Source organism: Spinacia oleracea, chromosome 1 (assembly GCF_020520425.1).
Source record: "Spinacia oleracea cultivar Varoflay chromosome 1, BTI_SOV_V1, whole genome shotgun sequence".
Taxonomy (NCBI): Eukaryota; Viridiplantae; Streptophyta; class Magnoliopsida; order Caryophyllales; family Amaranthaceae; genus Spinacia; species Spinacia oleracea.
Genome location: NC_079487.1, coordinates 121,019,707 through 121,034,023, shown reverse-complemented (window position 1 = coordinate 121,034,023; position 14,317 = coordinate 121,019,707). Strand labels below are relative to the sequence as shown.

General features: G+C 34.3%; 1 protein-coding gene across 1 annotated transcript; it reads right to left on the bottom strand.

Annotated features, from left to right (window-relative positions):
- Positions 1-10,089: 10,089 nt before the first annotated feature.
- LOC110778028 (GATA transcription factor 21) lies at positions 10,090-12,797 on the bottom strand. The gene is made up of 3 exons (XM_021982587.2): positions 12,507-12,797; positions 11,851-12,225; positions 10,090-10,879 (listed from the first exon to the last, which is right to left on the bottom strand). Exons 1-3 carry the CDS (start codon positions 12,681-12,683, stop codon positions 10,406-10,408), a joined length of 1,026 nt encoding a protein of 341 aa, XP_021838279.1. The 5' UTR covers positions 12,684-12,797; the 3' UTR covers positions 10,090-10,405.
- Positions 12,798-14,317: the final 1,520 nt, after the last annotated feature.

The window sequence follows — 14,317 nt, the reverse complement described above, 5'->3', positions numbered from 1 at the left end:
TCTCAGATTTTCAGAACAAAAAAGGACAATATATTGTGCATTATAATTAGAGCTGTCAAAAATCGACCCGACCCGAAAATCGACCTGAACCCGATCCGAAAATACTGGATCCTGAATAAGATTTTGTGACCCGTAACCCGATTTTATCCGAATCCGAGCAATCCGAAAAGGAATGGGTTAAAACCCGATTGAGCCCCTTTTTAGACCCGACCGATTGAAAATCATTGTATTTATAGTAATAAATGAGATTATGAGAAAATTTAAGCAAAATAGACACGTTGTTTTTACTATTGTTCTGTGTAATATGATTTTAATTTGAAATATACGCCATTTTATGGTTGAATTTGACTAAATATAAACTTTCGTAGGAAAATTTGTTAATTTGTGCCAATACTTTGTATATTTATTACCTAATTTAATGAAAATATAATGCGCGTTATAAAATCTATCAACCCGTTGGGTCGACCTGAACCCGAAAGTTCTGGTTTTTGAACAAGCATTTATAAACCCGAACCCGAAAGTGACCTACCCGATTCAACCCGAACCCGAAAGTATTTTTTTACAACCCGACCCGACCGACCCATTTGACAAGTTTAATTATAGTTATACGGTTATACCCACACAAGATAACCAACCATATACTTCGTATAATAATAATAATAATAATAATAATAATAATAATAATAATAATAATAAACACCCAATCCTCCACGGTCCTGTTGAAAAGACCAAGAGCATCATCAAAGGCCGGTCCCGGACCTTCAACACCTGAAAGCCGAAGAAGCGAATCCTGCAAACCAGAAGACTGCAAACGGGATGCAAGAAAAGCATAATGCCGAACATCACCAGCTGAATAAACACCCAATCCTCCATAAGAATAAGGCAAGACCGACCTTATGCGTAGCCCTAGTGAGATCGCTGCCCCCAGACTCATGAAGAAATTGGCAGACATATATTTCACGAAGGTTATTGCTGATGCGGAATCCGCCTACTCCTTATCTTCACGTCTTGTTGCCCTATGGAAATCTCAGCAGGGGGATCACTCCTCAGCTTGGTTGCGGGCAGTCCCCATCTCGGGGTTAGGTGTAACACCCCGACAATTCCCTCTTTTCTAAAATAACCTTTTAATATAAAACGTAGAGAAATATCAAGGCATTATCGCCCGTGTGAAAACGTTACGGCTTATTCAGAATTTTGCAGCGGAAAACATAAAACTAACTTTTAGGTTCATAAATAATCTATTACATATTAGGTCCGAACCTATTAACTGAATTAAGGAAATACGAATAGTACGACAAATTTCAAATCCAAGCTAGTTAACAAATTAAATCACTTAATTAAACGAATAGAACTACAAGCTCTCTAATCCCGATCCCAATGATGCATCATCTTCAAACCTGTAGATGGACAACGCTTATTGATCCTTAGAGACTGCTCACCAAAGATGGGTCATCACAGGATCAATAAGGCATAGCCATGATCAACACACACAAACAAAGCACGTAATCAGCAAAGCTGAGTACTACATATTAAAACAACAACAATCCTAGCATGATACTATCAAACCAACAACCCTAACATGATACCAATAAATATAAGTAAGGACAGACAAAACATAATAATTTGACGACTATACTTGACTAGACTAAGCTAGGCTTAATAACCATAATATTATTTTAGTTGAAATAGACAATGGACCGAGTTGACCATCCAGAAGTCTTCACTAAGGAAGACGAGGTACGGGCGCGACTCCGTAACCTCATTGACCTGCGATATCGAGGAACGTTTAAATAAAAATAGGACACGGTGATCAAATTATTATGTTTTGTCTGTCCTTATTTGATCAAATTATTATGTTTTGTCTGTCCTTATTTGTTTATCAATGTTTGATGCGATTTCTATGATCAAATCTAAATTTCTTTCGTAGAGGGGACATATGAGTTATTTTAGGTCGCACACTAGAATGTCAAGCAATAGTGAGTTAGTTGCTACTATTCGCCTTTTGGCGGGAAGACTGGCTGAAGAGAGAACTGAGCGTCCTGATTCTACTGGGGACATGTTTGAGAGACTAACCAAAGTTAAGCCACCATACTTTAAGAAGCAAGCTGATCCTACCTTTTTAGAGAACTGGGTTAGAGAGTTTGAGACTATAATACTAGCATGATACTATCAAACCAACAACCCTAACATGATACTAATAAATATAAGTAAGGACAGACAAAACATAATAAATAACAAAACATAAAACTAACTTTTAGGTTCATAAATAATCTATTACATAATAGGTTCGGACCTAATATGTAATAGATTATTTATGAACCTAAAAGTTAGTTTTATGTTTTCCGCTGCAAAATTCTGAATAAGCCGTAACGTTTTCACACGGGCGATAATGCCTTGATATTTCTCTACGTTTTATATTAAAAGGTTATTTTAGAAAAGAGGGAATTGTCGGGGTGTTACAAAGTGGTATCAGAGCTAAGGTTTTACTTTAATAAATTTTAGGCGCCTAACTATCTAGTAATTTAAAATCAATTTCTTAAAAATCGAGCTTCTACGTATTATAGTGTTCAAAAATTGGTACTTTTTTTTGGGGGACCAAATTAATTTTATTTGTTTGAAAGTATATTAATATTTCTTATTTAAGTTCGAAATTAACTTATTTATTTTAAACTTTGCGTTTATTCGAATTAAGTACGTTCTTTTTCTTTTCGAATTTAATTAAATATATCCGAAATATATACATATAAAAAAAAAATTAAAAAAAAAAAATAAAAAAAAAAAAGTTCTTTATTTATTCGTTTAATAAAAAAAAAAAAATTTACTAAATTTCCTTATTTTATTCTTTAGAATTCTTCAATGTTTGACCTATTATGATTTATTATGAGAGATGGGTAATATAGGAAAGGGCATATAGGATAGAATTATATGTGCATTAGTAGTTAATTGCTAGCATAAGAAGTTAATTGTTACGTGCATATGCTAAATGTTTAAGTGTTGCATTTAAATGTGCATAGAAATTGTTTGATTCCACCAAACTTATCGTTTTATTGAACTTTGGTTATGGTTTGGTTGGGAAATTGTTAGTGAGACTTTAAGTTGTTTCTTTTAGGAATAAAATGTGGCTTTCCAAGTACACCACCATAGGATTCCAAGTCGTGTTTGGATATGATTATTTTGCTAAGATACAAGACCAACCCACCTTAATGAGAAAAGATATCATAGAATCCACTATTGTTCATTGCTTACCTAACCAAATGTCATACCTAGGACTCAAATATATGTTTAAAGACATGCATTCTCATTATGGAACACCAAATTCGGCTAAGTATGGGACTAGGATGGTAGTTCGAGATGCGACTCAGAGATTATGACCACCACTATTGAGGTAGCAGAAAGTGGATTAATAAGGGTAAAGACATAGGGAATCATGCTTGGGATGCCGTTACAGAAGAACCTATGGGAATAAGTGTAAATAATGACCTAGAAGAAAATGATGTAGCTGTGGAGAATGAGAATGTAGGTGTTGAGGCAGAGAATCCTAACCTAGTGGCCCATGAGCCAACCATTGAATTTCTAGTGATTCAGATGCATAGCTCGAAAGTGAACAGGAGGTGGCAAGTGAGCCTAATCAAGATAAAGATATGGAAGAAGATGAAGACCCTGGAGAAGAGTTTGATGATTTTGAGATCTAATTTCACTCCGCAAGTTTCAGGAGCAATGGATAGGCAAGAGGCCACAAATATTTTGAAGTCATAAATAGTTAATTAGCTCTTTTATGTTTTAAAGAATAAGTAGCGAACCTACAACAGTTTAAAGTTAAAGTTTATTGAAGTTTGAAATGTTCTTTATTATTTTCAAGGATGTAATAAACCTTTATAGAGTTAGCAATAGAAGTTAAAGTATTCATTTCCAGTTTGAGAATTCCATTATTCGCCAACAATAGTTTATGTTTGTGTCATAGAACCTTTATGTTAATTTGAGGACAAGTGCGTTATTATGGTTTAGAAATTGTTATTAACATTCTTTTGAGGAATAGAGTTAGATTATTGATAATCCAAATGATCATGAGTTTATTTTGGGCACCCGAATGGGAATATTATTACTTATTTGTTGTGATTGAACTTCCATTCATTGGTTTTCAAATTGTATGTCCTTGATGGGGATATTTTCTTGAATGAGTGACGATGATTGCTCTATTATTGGTGTACATTCTTGAATAAGTGTTTGTTGATGCGATTTCTATGATCAAATCTAAATTTCTTTCGTAGAGGGGACATATGAGTTATTTTAGGTCGCACACTAGAATGTCAAGCAATAGTGAGTTAGTTGCTACTATTCGCCTTTTGGCGGGAAGACTGGCTGAAGAGAGAACTGAGCGTCCTGATTCTACTGGGGACATGTTTGAGAGACTAACCAAAGTTAAGCCACCATACTTTAAGAAGCAAGCTGATCCTACCTTTTTAGAGAACTGGGTTAGAGAGTTTGAGAAACTGTTTGGGGATGTGAACTGTCTTGAGAACAGGAGAGTGGGTCAAGTTGTACTGTACTTGGAAGATGAGGCTGATTTGTGGTGGAGAGAAAATGGGGTTAGACTTAGCGCTGTTGAGAGATTCAATTGGGCTTCGTTGTTACTGCCTTAAGGAAACTCCTTTAATGAGAAAGCAAAAGGCACAATAATTGATAAACCTCGTGATGGGATTGGCTAAATTTGTACAAGGCTAAGATAGACGTACTGTGAAATTCAGAAAGTAAATTTAAGGAACCATATTGGAAGATTGACCTCGTATAGATGTTTTGAGAAGTCCAAAAACCTTTAGTTTTTTTTTCTGTAATGCAAGTGAGGACTTGATGAATAAGGAGTGTGAACTATTTTTCTGCAGTGTGTTAGAAGTGGGTAAAGAAGTTGGAGTGGAAATCAAGGATGTTGCCATTGTGAGTGGATTCATTGATGTGTTTCCGAGTGAAATTGCAAGTATGTTACCAGCTAGAGCATTTGAGTTCACTATAGAGTTAAATCCTGAAACGACACCTATAAATGATCTAATTAGGACACAATCGCAATAGTTGTCTCGTTAAGGAGTATGTTAGGCCTAGTGCATCACCGTGAGGAGCTCATGTGTTGTTTATTAAGGAGAAAGATAAGAGTATGGAATTATGCATCGAATTTAGGGAGCTAAACTCCAAGTATCATTTGCCTAGAATAGATGACATATTGGATCAATGAATTGGGCGAGTGTGTTCTCGAAGACTGATTTGTGTTTGAAGTATCACCAATTGAGGATAGCTGATAAGGGACTAAGACCTCATTAGGACTCGTTATTGTCATTATGGGTTTAGAATAATGTCTTTTGGGTTAACCAATGCACCTACCATAATTATGGATTTGATGGATAAGATTTTCTACGAATTCCGAATTAAGTTCGATATTATGTTATTGATGATATCCCGATTTGTTCAAGGAATGAGAAAGAGCATGACAAACACTTGAGAATTACTTGGAGACGCTTAGAAAGAATCTAGTTTTATTAAATGAAGTATACAAATCTTGAAGTCATATGTGTATAAGTGACATCGACGGAAAAGTAAAGGACTAAATTGATTGAGAGCTATGTTACGTAAGGGAATAAATTTAAGAGAAAATTTGAGTGGTCCAGGATCGTTAGAAATCATTTGTTGTCTTGAAAAGATGGTAATGTATAAATTGGTGAAAGTGCTAAGAGTTAAGCCCAAGAGTTATACATCCATGAAAGCCGTAATGAGGATCACTAGAAAGAGAAAGCTGAGTAGAAGGAGTTTCTGTAGATCCTACTAAGAATCAAGTTGTGAGTGAGTGACCAACTCCAAAGGAACGTGTCTGATATCCGAAGTTTCCTAGGCCTAGCTGACTATTATAGGGAGTTTGTGAAAGATTTTCGAACAAAGAAAAACCAAGGACCAACTTGTTGAAAAAGGAATCGAAATTCAAGTGGAGTGAGAAATGTGAAGAAGCTTTCCAGATTTTAAAGGAATGTTTGACCTCCGCACCTGTCGTCACGACAATTGAAACCTTATGAAATCAATTACCCTACCCTTGATCTAGAGTTAGTTGTTATTGTGTTCACTTTGAATGATTTGGAGACATTATCTTTATGGGGCAACATTTGAGATCCTCACCATAAAAGTCTGAAGCTTTGGCAAAAAGGTCTAGTGAATCTTGGGGGCGACATTGAAAATGAGTACTGCTTTCCACCTGCGATCGATGGACAAACTGAGATTACTAACGGAAAATATGTTGAGATCCTGTGTTATTGACTTTAAGGGTAATTGGGAAGACCATCTAAATTCGATTGAATTTCTTGCAACAATAGTTACTATGTGAGCTTTAAGATACCACCTATTGAGGCATTGTGTGGAAAGAAGTGTAGAAATCCCACTTGCTACGATTTTAGTGGAAATATAGCGTTGGGGAAATGATTCGATGAAGTAGAAATATCCAAAGTTATTCCCTGAGATGAGTTACGAGGGCGTAACTCGTTTTCTTTAAGGGGGGTAGAATGCGATAGAAATTCGCGCTTTTTACCTATTTTTATGGTATTTATATGCATTTTTATGCTTATTTTTAGCAACTTATTCATGCTGATGCAAAGTACATAGATTCTCCGCATAAGAAAGTGTGTTCGTGAATATTACAAGTAACTTTAAGTTGGCAAAAGAGTGCACATGAGTGGCACAAGTACTTCTCCAATAGGAATAAGTTGAAAACTTTTGAAAAATGTGTGAATTTTCGTGTCAAGTTTCGGGACGAAACTTCTTTTAAGAGGGGTAGATTGTAATCCCCCGTAATTTTATACATTTTATTAATATATTTTAATGTATAGTTAATTATATTTAAATAGAATTTACGAATTTCAGAAATAAATATGTAATTTACGAATATTTATTTTTATACATTTTAAATATTTCAATGATTTATGAAATCAAAAATAATTTTAGAATTGATGTTGAAAGAATTTGAATTACGAAAACACAATTAAATTTAGAAAACAATCATAACCGATTTTGGATTCAAATACTAAATCTAAATCCTAATTCTAGCCCAATTGGGTGAAGCCCAAATAATAAAACCCAAAATAATAATTACTCCCTTCTCTTTCAATTTCACGTAAAAAGCAAAAACAAGAAATCAAACCCTTCTCTCTCTCTTTCAACATTCACGTGAAAACCACTCTCAAGCCTCCATTGTTGTTCACGGCCGCCGTCACCACTCACCGGCGACCACCCTCACCGCAGCCTTCACGCCGGTAACCTCTCTCTCTCTCTCTCTCTCTCTCTAGAGAAAGAACGAAGCAAGAGAGAGAGAGAGAGAGAGAGAGGAGAGGAGAGAGAGAGAGAGGTTACCGGCGTGAAGGCTGCGGTGAGGGTGGTCGCCGGTGAGTGGTGACGGCGGCCGTGAACAACAATGGAGGCTTGAGAGTGGTTTTCACGTGAATGTTGAAAGAGAGAGAGAAGGGTTTGATTTCTTGTTTTTGCTTTTTACGTGAAATTGAAAGAGAAGGGAGTAATTATTATTTTGGGTTTTATTATTTGGGCTTCACCCAATTGGGCTAGAATTAGGATTTAGATTTAGTATTTGAATCCAAAATCGGTTATGATTGTTTTCTAAATTTAATTGTGTTTTCGTAATTCAAATTCTTTCAACATCAATTCTAAAATTATTTTTGATTTCATAAATCATTGAAATATTTAAAATGTATAAAAATAAATATTCGTAAATTACATATTTATTTCTGAAATTCGTAAATTCTATTTAAATATAATTAACTATACATTAAAATATATTAATAAAATGTATAAAATTACGGGGGATTACATTAGGCCAGACTATGAACGGTAAGACTTATCGTTCGGTTCTTTGCTATCGGTTGGGTATTCCGTTGTTCTCTGATTCGACGCCGTGCTCTGCTTGCTCTCGGGTTTTCGACGGGGACATTTATGGGGATCATGCCGTGTCTTGTGCTGGGATTGTGGGTATCAAACATCGTCATAATGTTGTTCGTGATACCCTTTTGGATATTTGCTATCGGTCGGGGATTTCTGCTCGCAAGGAGGTTGATGTTGGGCTGACTAGTGAGAGCGATGGAGCTCTTCGTCCTGCAGATATATTGCTTTACTCATGGGATGGCGGTCTAGATGTGTGTGTTGACTTGACTGGGTCTTCCCCTATGACGCAATCTGGGTTGTCAGGCTTCATTCCGGGTCGGGTTGTGGCGGTTGCAGCTCAGCGGAAGCAGGATAAGTATGCGGCACGTTGTAGGGCTTTGGGTTACGGTTTCTTTCCTTTTTCCTTCTCTTCTTTTGGGGAATTAGAGAAAGGGGCTGTTTCTTTGCTGAAGCGGGTTCAGGCGTACTCCAGGGCTCAGGACATTGGGGCACGGGCAGCTGCCCACATTTTCAGCAGGATCGGGTTCGCCATAGCTAGAGGAGTGGGGGCCCAGATTGTATCTCGGCTCCCCTCCAACTTCTTGTAGTTCACTTGATCTTTATAGCTTGTTAAGCTTGTAACGTTATAATAATAATAATAATAATAATAATAATAATAATATGAAGTATCATATAGTTATTGTACTATGTTGTAGATTAATTTATTGTTTTTTATTATTAATTTTAGATTTTTAGAAAAAGTACAAAGTCTCGTAAAAGGTTGTCTAATACTAATTTAACACTCATTTCATACTATTAATTAATAATTAGACAAATTTGACTCTTAAGTAATTACAAGTGTAAGAAGGTTTGATTTGATAGCTGTAGATTTATTTTACATGAAATATCAACAAATGAGATCTACTTGTACTCCGTAATTTTTAAGCTAGATTCCTTGAAAATTGGTTGTCTTTTCCCTTGAAGTTATCCTATTTCAATCAATTAATATAGCTATAGGTAGTTAATAGTCTATTACTCACATAGGAACATAACTAATGTGAAAAGAAAAGGAAAACTAAGAATACATCAAATTCATAAGTATATCCTGACAAAGTTTCCGAATTTAGAAGATTATAAACCTTATATTAAAACATAAGTAGGACCAAGACATAGGATCATATTAGCTTCCCCTCATTAACAACAACTAGTATCTACTCATTAATTATAGATTGTCATTATCTACAACCACGGGTTATAAATAATCAAGAACAATAATAAGCCCCACCCAAAACTTGGTTCAAACAAATACATTGATATCTATATGTGACCCGGGGTATTTAGATGACTCAATGCAAGATAAGCATGACAACAACAACAACAACAACAACAAAACCAAAATAAAAATTAGTATTACGAGTTTCATTAGTATTAATCTTAATCTTTTGTGTTTACGGAAATTAGGGTTTTTTAGGGCGGAAAATGAAAATAGCCAAATTTCTTGGAAATTTGATTATTTTCAAAGAGTTTGATTCTAGTTATGTTTTGTGTGTTTAGTTTAGTTCAAGTTGTTTCTTTGGTAAAGATTTGTACGGAATCGAAGAGAAAGTCAATATTTCGACTTCAATTAGACGAATCAGACGAAAATCATATTTGTCACGGCTACAACAAATCTATAGACCCCTCGTCGAGGAAGGGCTGTAAATCACAGCGATATAAAAGAGGGTATACACAGAATGTTTGATATACTACGATCGTAGCTATGGTGAAATTCAAAGGAAGTTTTTATTTAATTCGGTTGTTAACTTGTTATGTACGGAGTATATATTACATTCAAATCTTTATGTAGATGGCGTATGATTTTTCATCAATAAATTAATTTGATTATCAAAATTTTGTATAATAAGAGTGACATGTTTCACCCATAATAATCTTAATCTTTGGTATAATAAGAGTGATATCGTCTTACCTATATTAATCTTACTCTACTGTATAATAAAAGTCATATCGTCTCACCCATATTAATCTTTATCTTTTGTATAATAAGAGGGACATCGTTTCACCCCTATTAATAAGTGTGACATTGTAGCAACCATATTAATCTTAATCTTCTGTACAATAAAAGTGACATCGCCTCACCCAAAACCTGCTTCAAACAAATAAATGTAACAGGAACATTTAAGCAAGAAAACATTAAGAAAAACAAAGAGTAATTAAGAATATTATTATAGTATAACGAGTTTCATTAGTATTAATCTTATTCTTCTGCATAAACATGCTTAATTATACTAGTAATTAAATCAATAACTATTATGACTATTCTCTCATGCTGGCTATTGTTCTATTCCTAAAACACGTAGCTTAGGTACTTATCTACCTTCACTCTTTCTTCTTCTTCTTCTTCAAATTCAACCAAAAACAATACAAATTCAAATAAAAACACTCCAAAAATTGTAGGAAAAAATGCACTAATTAATACTCTTAATCCTTAAAAACTCAATTATTGTAGCTATGAAGAACAAGCCAGGCCACAAGAAAGTGCCATTAATAGTATAGCTCCTTCTTCTTCGTCGCGCGCGAATGATCTTTTAGAATTGGCCTTGTGATAATCCTTGTTTGAGCTCATTTCAAAATCTTCAAACAAAAGCTTATTATTTGCATTTTCAGAGTTATTTTTATTCATATTAATATTAATATGAGTATAATTATTATTATTATTATTATTTCTAGCAGCATCAATTATTTTGCTTCTTTTCTTGATAGGTAATGTATAGCTTTTATCATGATGATGATGATGATCCACTCCTCTTTCTGATTTTATCAGCTGAACCTTCGGCTTTGAAGCTTCGACAGGCGTCGGCGGCGGCGGCGGCGATATCGATGGTACGACCGCATTATCATTGCCAAATGATGAAGCTGCAGCAGCTGCCATCGCTGCCCTTCTTGCTTTCCTTTGTCTTATCCCACATGCGTTGCAAAGAGTCTGTAACCAAATTAACACATTCCACATTAATTATGTCATTAGATCATACTTATATTAACATTTCAATTTTACTAGTATATCTATGAAATTCTTATAAAGATTATCTGACATGTTGTTAATTATACGTTAGATAAGTACTACTATAAGTTAAACAAAAAGTAGAAATGTGTGAAGGTAAAACATGATCCGTCTAACTAAAATATTTGATCAGACTGTCTAACAGAACACCTGCTTGCTGACAGAAAATATTAATTAATTTTCATTGAAAGGAACAAATGAGCTAGGGGAGCGGTTTTAATTTCGCGGCAAATACTAACTTTTCAGGGGGAAAAGCCCTACTCAAGGAAGGGTGGTCCTTAAGAATTTTCAATTGAAATTTAATTAATGGTTATTTTATTCAAAAATTACTAGTATATTTTTCTTGAAAACATACATAGAATGGTCCATCTAAATATTCTAATCCAATCATATTCAATCTAACTACGTACTAATTGAACAATAACAAGCCATTAGAATCAATGATCCTAGCTAATACTATATCTTCTTAAAGGAGTGATCACCAAAACAACTAATAGTACTTTCTTATCCAAATTGAGATTACCCTTTGCCATTAGTTTTATCTAAAACTAGCATTTACACAAAAGACCTAAATCAACCATTAATTCGGGGATTTCCCCATATAAATCATAATCGTAGCTTCTTCGTTAGGGATCGGATAGAGATCAAGTTTTTAAAATGTACACTATGCTTGTTAGTTGTTAATTAGAAACAAACAAACACATATGAATAATGTTTGAATATAAGCACATAATCATACTCGCTCTAACTCGATCATGTTAGATGACACTTATTTAATTTGAACTAGGAATGTGACAACTGAATTCGGATAACAAACAAAAAAAATAAAAAAAAATGTATGATCTTAATACAAGTGTTGAATTTGAGGAGTTAGTAATTAAATAAATAAATACCTTAGGGCCTTGAGGTCCACTCCTCCAAAGAGGGGTTGTAGTGGTATGACAATCTGAGCACACTCTTATCCCATCATTATTTTGGCGTTTGGCGAGATCATGATCAAGCTTCTTCATCTCTCCTGTGTTTTTAGAGGCTGCTACCTTTTGCATTATTCTCAATTTTGAGGGCTTACATTTTGAAGACTTATTCTGATCAATATTATAGTTTACGGTAGGAGTTTCGATTTTCGCCTCTTCCTTTAGAAAATTGAATGGATTATAAGCATAACTACTTCCACCACTATCATCTCCAATACTACTCCTTTGAAGCCAGGATGAACATGGTTGTCCAAGATCACTTGCTTTCTCATGGGATAAAACTAGCTTTCCAACCTGAGATCATATGATCAAAACATCTATTTGTTAGATATAAATTTATAACATATTATTATAATAAATCATTACTATACTCCGATCCCCCGGTTTAACAATAAAGTTATGTTACAAGATTTGTATTAAGAAAATAAAATTCTTGTAGAACATATTTTTGTTATATAAAATATATCTTATGATCAAGTAACTTAATTTATTTCAGCTACTCATTATATATAGATGTCGTATGACTGATTATTAATTTATTGAGCGATAGAGGGAGTACGTATATAAGAACTCGCCTTTTTTTGTTCGTGCCTGGAATAATCAAGAGATAAGATCTCTTCGGAGTTATGGCGGATGTGAGAATGGTCATCATGATGGAAACGACCAAAAACCTGAAAATTATGATCTCCCTTTAACTCTAGGAAAGGTATAGGGGAAGAAGTTGTTTGAGGGTTCAAGTAAACAGGACTCATATTTGATAATTTGATGATTTTGGAGAGAGAGAAAAGAGAGGAGAAAGGAGAAAGGCGGCAGATCGATCGATTGATGCTAAGGTTTGATGAAATAAATGTTCTTATATATATATATATACTTCGAAATATATTTAGAAATATACTTAGAAATATAATGGTAAAGTTTTTTATGTTATTATAGGAGGAGGGTAATAAAGGTAGTGATCGTATAATATAAGGTAGTAATATTATTATGTTAGCCATTCACGTGACTTCATGTCATCCAAGAGACATAAAAATGTTAAAAAGAAGACAAAAACCTAAAGAAGGCGTTGAGTGCAACAACTCGATCCTATAATGACAAAAATTCTCAGTCCATATCTTTCTCCCAACCTCAACTCTCCTAGGCACAAGCCATACATCTATGTTCATTTTATTATATTAATAATAAATAATGTGTGAGTCAAGTTGGAGATCGAAATTATAGTTGTTACTTGCTTGGAGGGGAGGAGATCCAGATGATCGATAACGAGGAGTGAAGACGGAACCCTAATAATAATAATAATAATAATAATAATAATAATAATAATATAGTTCGAATGAGGATTTATATAGAAATCAAAAATCATAGGTGGATCCATAAACTTTTAATCGCAATATCGATAATATTTATTTTTATATTTTGACTTAGGAGTACTCTGTGTTTTAAAGAACTTTTTTTTCTTTGAGACGTAGGTGACATCCTATATACGGAATGAAGACGATCATGCATATGGTTGAAAAATGATTTAAATGGGTTGTACCCTAATTAAAAAGAAAAGGTGAGCATATATTCTAGGGCAAAATCCGGCCATAGATCTCTAATCGAATTTTACACATGGTGAAGGAAAGTGCGTAGGTGCACGTTAAGTCGTTAACAAATTAAAAATGTCTCAAGATGGGAGGGAACCAATAGATAAGTTCTATAATTTTGTTTTATAACTTTTTTTTAATTGATTCTTATTTAATTGCTAGCAAATAAAAAAAATGTTTTTAGGGCTTTGACCAATTGGTTTGGATCATCCTTCAGCCAACCCGTTTTATCATGCAATTCAATAGGTTTGTCAACTTCTTATTAATTGAATCATGAATAGTCTTACCCAAAACCCTAAAAATCAAGTTCAATCTAAAATAAGAGGTCTAGTACACTTGTACTATGTGCTTAAGTACCTACTTTTGCCGAGGACGTTCCACAACACTAGACGTAGAAAATTCCAACACTACGAGAATTTATATATTTAACGACAACCTAATTACTACGGGGTAAAAATTCCGTCGCAAAAGCGTTATGTGATAGGGCTAACAACCAAACAAAGACGGGAACAACCGTCGCAAATATCTTTTACGACGGGTTAACGACGGAGTTTTCCATTAACGACGACCCTCTTTTATGACAGGTTCAATTCGCAACAGGAAATCCCGTCATTAATCAATGATTATTGGCCTTTATCGACGGGATTTCCCGTCGTTAATGGTACATTTTTTTGTAGTGCAAAACTTATCCGGCCGTAAAAAGTAAAAACTTAACGTGCTCTAGCTTGTACTTGAAATTTGGTATCGCGTACCATTTAAGTACCTATTTTTTCCGAGGATGTACCTAAATACCTACTGTAACT

Coding starts and splice junctions, on each gene's coding strand:
- LOC110778028 (XM_021982587.2), bottom strand. CDS start 12,683: ATGAGTCCTGTTTACTTGAACCCTCAAACAACTTCTTCCCCTATACCT. Junction 12,226..12,506: donor CCAGGCACGAACAAAAAAAG/GCGAGTTCTTAT, acceptor ATATGATCTCAG/GTTGGAAAGCTAGTTTTATC. Junction 10,880..11,850: donor GTGGACCTCAAGGCCCTAAG/GTATTTATTTAT, acceptor ATTTGGTTACAG/ACTCTTTGCAACGCATGTGG.